General features: G+C 41.1%; 1 protein-coding gene across 1 annotated transcript in view; it reads left to right on the top strand.

The window, feature by feature from the left end:
• Positions 1-3,185: 3,185 nt before the first annotated feature.
• Positions 3,186-6,822, top strand: part of LOC130558741 (uncharacterized) — a 94,453-nt gene continuing 90,816 nt past the window's right edge. The window contains exon 1 of the mRNA XM_057341342.1: positions 3,186-3,525. Coding sequence (XP_057197325.1) covers positions 3,186-3,525 — 340 coding nt within the window. The remainder of the gene's footprint in view (positions 3,526-6,822) is intronic.

Below are 6,822 nucleotides of genomic sequence, written 5' to 3'. Positions count from 1 at the left end.
GACGGACCAAAAGACCTGCTCAAAAGCAAAAAAACGTGTCATGTATTTCACATTCATATTGGGAAATTATAACACATTCTGTTTGATCGGGGATCTCCTGGGCATCTTCAAGTCACAAGCAGTAGCGGGTGTTAAATAGAGTAATATGTGTTTGAGATGGACAGGCCCATGCGTGATGCTCTGTATTTTTAATAATAGCTGCTATCTGTACTTGAGGTTTGAATATGAAAACAAATATTCAGACTGAGATTGTGGCGACATCTAACTATAAACATACTGCCTTTCCACAGCTTCTTCGAGAAAGTTCTTAACTCAGCATTTATCTGCTGTAAAAGCGAAGACAATCGCATCCAGGTTTTGTTCTCGGGCCCAGCGTCTGTATGTAAAACGGCTCTGTTGTGAATTTTCTAAAATGTGATGACGGCTCCTGATTCAGTTTTGTTGATTAAAGCGAATAGCTCCATTGCGAATCCGACTGCGGCGCGTCTGGGGGCCACATGCCGGGAGCGCGTAACGTTTTTTGACTCGTCACTGTCTTTTGTGTTTTTCCTCTGTGTTTCCCTCTCTTTTCCTACAGCTACCCGTCGGCAAGTACTCGCTCTACTTCAAAGATCTTCTGTGTATGTTTTCTTAATCCTTGCTCTCCATGGAACCGTTGTTTTCTCTGCCGCTCCGGCCGGGGGTGTTGGGGGTGTTGGTATGGGCTCTGGCAGCTGTGGGCCTCTTAGAGTGCCACTCTGCCTCAGGCACCATGTGGCCCTCTGCCACGCCAGCTTCACGTGGGCCCGCTCCGATGAAGGGAAGCTGAATAAATACAAACTCTGTGTTTTAAGAGTCGGCTTTGCTGTTTTAGGTAAAAAATGGCCATCACGTAGCAGAAGCAGAAGCAGGTGAATAAATGAACTTGGACAAAATGACTTCCTGCTCCCAAAGGGAAGTGACACGAGGCACAGAGGTCAACAGGGTCAGCTCTGTGTTTGTGGATATTATCTTCTAGGAGACCTCGGTGCGCGCCGGTTTCTTGCAGCCGTTTGTGAACGTGAACTTGAACTAAAATGGACCTAATCTGAAGTGCTTTCTCCTTATGAAATCCCTGATTGATAGTCTAGAATTTACCCCCGGTGAGAATGGCTAATAGCCTGACTTCAGCATTGAAGCTCCAGGGAAGCATTTTTCATGCGTGATGTTTGAGGTTGACAGCTGGTTAGCTAGGATCATCAAGTAACTTGGATCATAATTAATGAGTTAGCACAGGTGTGTTTTAACGGGTGCTTTGCCATGTTCCCAGAACATTATGCTTGCTGAACCGTGCCCTGCTTATTTCAGCCCTTCATTTGTTAGGTATGTTGATCTGAGTTTTCTACAGGGCATTCAGCTGTAAAGGAATAGTTCACCCAAAACTCAAAGTTTCTGTCATCATTTACAGTACTCACTGGAGCTTTTTCTTGTCATTTTAGTGCTTGACAGCCCCAGTCCCTATTCACTTCCATTATATGGAGCTATTTTTCCCTCAAAATGATGACCAGCCTGTGTTAGGAGTTAAAAGAATAATTGGGTAAACTTTTCAAGTAATACGTTTTTGTCATCATTTATAGTACTGGTGCTTCTTTTGTCACTTTAGAGCTTGACAGCCCCAGTCCCTATTCACTTCCATTGTAGGGAATTTAATTTTTTTCCCTGAATGATGTGGCCTGTATATTCTTGAGATCTATAGGAGTAAAAGAATATTTGGATAAACTTTTCTGTCATCATTTATAGTGCTGGTGCTTCTTTTGTCATTAGAGCTTGACAGCCCCAGTCCCTTTTCACTTTAATTATGCAGAATACTTTTTTGGTGGCCTGTATATTACTGTGTTCTATAGGAGTAAAATAATTTTTGAATAAACGTTTTAAGTCATAAGTTTCTGTCGTCATTTACAGTACTCACTGGTAATTTTTCATTTTAGACCTTGACAGCCCCAGACCCCATTCACTTCCATTATATAGAACAGTGGCCTGTTTGCATTCTATTAAAAAACGTTTATTTAGATGAAGTTCCCCTTTAATGTTACAGTCTATTAATTTCTGTGCCACTAGCAGCATTAAAGGTAAAAAACGACAGAATTTTCATGTTTGGTTGAGCTGTTCCTTTTAATGATTGAAGTTTGCAATTTCCCCAAATAGGAAAATATGTTAACATTTACTCACCATATATTCTTTCTCCCACAGAACAGCACAAAACTCAGCCCATCAAGAATTGATTACGATGATTCCAGTCATGTGACACTTGCTTAGAACCCCCCACCATGCCATCCTTGAATGGATAAAAAGTAAACAAATAAAAAACGTTTCTCCCATCTGCTGTTCCGAGTCGGCTGCATCCTCTGAAGTCTCAGTAGGTGGAATCCTTGTGATCAGCAAGTAAACCGCACAAACAATGTAGCGGTCTGGGGTTGTGTGGCAGCTGAATCCTGTCCCCTGGGAATCGGTGTAAACACACACATACACACGCCACATGTGTCTGTCCTCTTAGGCAGCTGTGTTTTCAAAAGCTGTGGCCCCCGATGGGCATATGAAGTGTCCCCGGTTCAACAGGGGCTTCAGCACTGAGTTTCACACATTGCTTAAAAAGTCAAGTAGAAGATGAGAAGCATGTCAGTGAAAGGCTCTGATTTTCTGTTCATATTCTGTCAATTCTAATGTCGATTAAGATGCCTATGTGGCACGTTAATGCCCCAAACTCAAACTTATATTTCATGTTCTCAGATGCTTTGCTGTGAAAATATTCTGAAATGAACCAATCTAACAATTTACACCAAAGCAGCTCATCTGAGATCCAAATGCAAGGAGAATCGCCACCCCTTACCTAAACAGTTACGACACCCCAATACATTTGCTGTCTGGCATGAACCCCAGCGCCTGGTACCCACCAAACAGAAGCACGCACCACATACTGAATGAGATGTTTCATTCCCTCTTTCAATCTCACTCGTTCTTTCCATCTTTCTTCCCCTCTCTCCCTTTCACTGGTATTTCAGGCTTCTGGTTGTGGGGCTAATGCTTCTTTAATGAGTATCTCTTTTTAATGTATTCCCCTGCATCAGTGGCTCAGTGGAGGCTTGCGGCCGGACCCGTGTGAATGAGCATGTTAATGTAGCATGTAATGGATCCCGAGGGAGCCTGGTATCAACCGGAGGAATGTTGGGATGGCAAGCGCTCCCAACGCCGTGGACGAAAGCGAGGGGAACGTGTCCTGCAGGTGGCACATGACCGATGGAGGCTGGCACAGAATGCCATGCTGCACACCGACCACACTCATTCTGAATGCGCCGGGTGTCCTGGCACGATACGTTTGGCCTTCTTACTGTTTTTACATGAGGAGATCAAAGTTTCCACAGGAGTTCTTTTCATATGAAGCTGAGTGGGATTTCGGCACGTACTTCACCTTCAAACCTTTGGAATTCCCAAGTATCTATAGAGGAAATCGGACTGCCAACAGTTATTTATCCATAGAGAAAGCTGGAGGAGTAGAGTCCCCTGCACCCTGTTAGTCAAGCTCAACTACGTAGTGGTGCATTTACAATGGTATAGCATCTAACAGCTCTATAAATCTGCTCGCTGTCATTTTGTGTCATTATCATCGATCAAATGTCTGCACAGAATGTATAGTCAAGCTTTTCACCCCAGCCTTGCCTTTTTTGTTTTGTGGAAAGCTTTAAAATGTAACTGATGATGTTGATGTAAGAGCAATGTGGGCCGATGCGCTCCAGGGAAAAGCACTTGTCCGTTTCAGCCACCAGTTGAGGGCATCCTTTCCCATAGTTAGAGAAACCATCTGAGAATTACAATGACTGTATCCTCTGGGAATAAGCTTATCTCACGGTGTAATGAGAAATACAGATAGTAATCATGTTGATTCGTGTTGTATTCAACAAATGTTTCGAAAGCATCCTCAAAAGCTAATTGCTGTTTTTGTGTATAGAATAATGATGAGCCCCTTAGAGGAGAAGTGCTCGAATTGTTGTTAAAAGATCAAATAGAGACAGAACATCTCTTAAACTTCATCTTAGTCACTAGCATGGTGCCATGTCTCAACCCCTTAGTGATTTTCACTAGAGCCTGTGATGCCGGCATCCCAAACCACACTTGAGTTTACATAAAATAGTTAGAAGTTGATACTGTATAACAGCAATTTTAAATGCCAATTATCATCAATTATTGGTTATGCATCCTATAAGATTTAGTACAGTATGTTTAGTGTGTGCATGTTTTCAATTAGTATCATTTTTATTTAATAACAATATAATAATAATAGTTGTTGTTGTTTGCATTTATGTACAGAAAATCGAAATGGGACAAACTGGTCAAAATAATAAAAACGATACAAAGTTGGCAGCTCTTAAAGGTCCAGTGTGTTAATTTTTCGGAGGATCTATTGACAGATATGGAATATATTATACATAACTGTGTGTTCAGAGGTGTATAAAGACCTTAAATAATGAGGCGTTATGTTTTTATTACCTTAGAATGAGCTATTTTTATCTACATACACCGCGGGTCCCCTTGCATGGAATTCGTCATGTTGTTTCTACAGTAGCCCTAAACGGACAAGCTGCTCTACAGAGCGCGTTTCATAAATATGTTAAAATATATAAGATAAAATGTGACGACATAGTTCTGTGTCAGCCGCCGTAGTGCTTCGAAAGGGAGGGGTGGAGTGAGCCGCTGGTTGCAATTTGCAACCTCACCACTAGATGCCACTAAAATGTCCACATTGCTCCGTTAAATACTGCAAAGAAAGCAAGTCCATATTCATAAACAGCACAATACTAATGTATTTTACGATCAGTTCAAAAATGAATATACTGAATGATTTTTTCTCACAAGGAATAACCACAAAACTGCTGATTAAAGACAAAATCTCTTAATTTTTTTCACGGCTGTAAATGTAAACTTTTTTTGTAAACAAAATATCCAAACAGCAGTTTTTTACACTATGTACACAAATATTTGTTGGTCCTGATGGTTCACCTTGCTATTGTGGCAGGACTTGACAGCCAAGTTTAATCTCTCTCTCTTCCTAAATTACTGTGTATGTGTCACTGTAAATCCTCATAGTGTTGAAAGACAGCGTCAGAAAATTGCCCCGCTTGTTGAGGCCTCCAGGTTAAATAAGAATAGAAAAAGCGTGTTTCTTCACCTTTTCCTCCTCCCCCTCACTCTATCGCTCTGTAGAGATGAGCAGGGCAGCATGTGATCATCTTACCTGAGAGAGACGGATGAGGTGATGAGAGAGAGAAGGGAGTCGGCAGAGAAAGAGGAGTAGAGACGACCTCCCAGGAGAGAGACGGATGGAGAGATTCGGACCGAAAGATAGTGGCGGAGGAGGGGGCCAGTTACACCTCTTTAAGTGCGGTGATTACGTTAAAACAGTCGGGTTGTCTAAAGTTTCACATCAACAGCTTGACAAGATCAGAGAAATCTGAAGGGCGGCATGCTCATCTGTCAGTGACTGAATGTTTTCAAGAGAGTGCACACTCCCACTGTACCGCAAAGACGCACCTTTATTTTCCTCAGTCATAAATGATAAATGAAGCAAATATTTCCTGTTATAACCCATGATTAAATGCTGCAGGACTTGGATCTCTCATCATGTACGCTGCTTTTTCTGAAATTGTGGAAACAAGTCACTTGTTCCCTTTATTTTTGTTGAGGATTTTTAGAATTGTGCACTTGATTATTCAGTCATTTATCTTAATTTCTTCTTGTCAGTGAAGTGCTGTTAGTCTTGCCTTCCAGGGAAGGTTTTTGGAGCCTTCCGCCCTCTCTTCTGCTCATCATCAACGGATGATCTGTTCATTATGAGTTTAGATGTGATGAAGAACAAACTCCTTTTGTTCTTTTGGATTCACCATATTTTTAAAAATGTCTCTTGAGATGTTATGTTCAGATTGCTGCCAAATCCTATGATTCCTTTTGTGTTTGTGTGGAAAACTGAACAAGAGGCACTTCCCACCAATTCAATTTAGTGAGTTTAGTGACGTTTTTCTGAAGCATAAATTCAGAGATGTTAATCTTAGAGAAACTTACGTCTAGCATAAAATAGGCATAAACATAAAACAAACAAGCAAAACATGTACCCCAATGCTGAGTTCATTTGAACCATTTTTTATTCTCTAAAACCCTTACCAGAAATCCAAATGTATCATATAATAGTGTTTGACGTTTTGACGTCTGCTTTCACTGAACATTTTGTTAAAAAACGAAAAAAGTTTTAGGCCCTGTGTTGCATTCTTTTTGTTGAAAGTGTCAAGGAATGACTAAACCTCCTGATTGTAAATTAGTTCGAACAGATACTGTAGGGTGGAAAAGATTACTTCTGTCAGTTCGGTGTTTTGCTTTCACGATAGATTTATTCACATTTATAGTAGAAATATAACAACCTTGGCGGTTTCTGTGTTTTCATGTGTGTCTTGCGATTTTAATTGGTCTCATTTTCAAGTTCTGGTTTCCATATTCTTGTTTTGTTTCTTTCCCGTGATTGTACTCAAGTGTTTCTTGTTTGTTAATTACTCCATGTGTGTATGTACTGTATGGCCCTCTTGTGTGCGTTTGGCTTTGTCAGGTCTTCGCCGCTGAAGCGTTCGGTGACTCATTGTTTTTGTTTCTCAAGTTTCTAGCTTTAAAATGCTGCGTTTAAATCCTCTGCTTTACCAAGGTTAGTGCATGCCACAGTATAAACTTAACGGTGAAAAGAAGTAAACGTTAAGTAGTCAGGCATGGTCAGGGTACCACAAGGGTGGGCCTACCTCATGTGCAATGATGGAATCCTACAGTCAGCCT

Source organism: Triplophysa rosa, linkage group LG9 (genome assembly GCF_024868665.1).
Source record: "Triplophysa rosa linkage group LG9, Trosa_1v2, whole genome shotgun sequence".
Taxonomy (NCBI): Eukaryota; Metazoa; Chordata; class Actinopteri; order Cypriniformes; family Nemacheilidae; genus Triplophysa; species Triplophysa rosa.
This window is presented reverse-complemented; position numbering and strand designations above follow the sequence as displayed.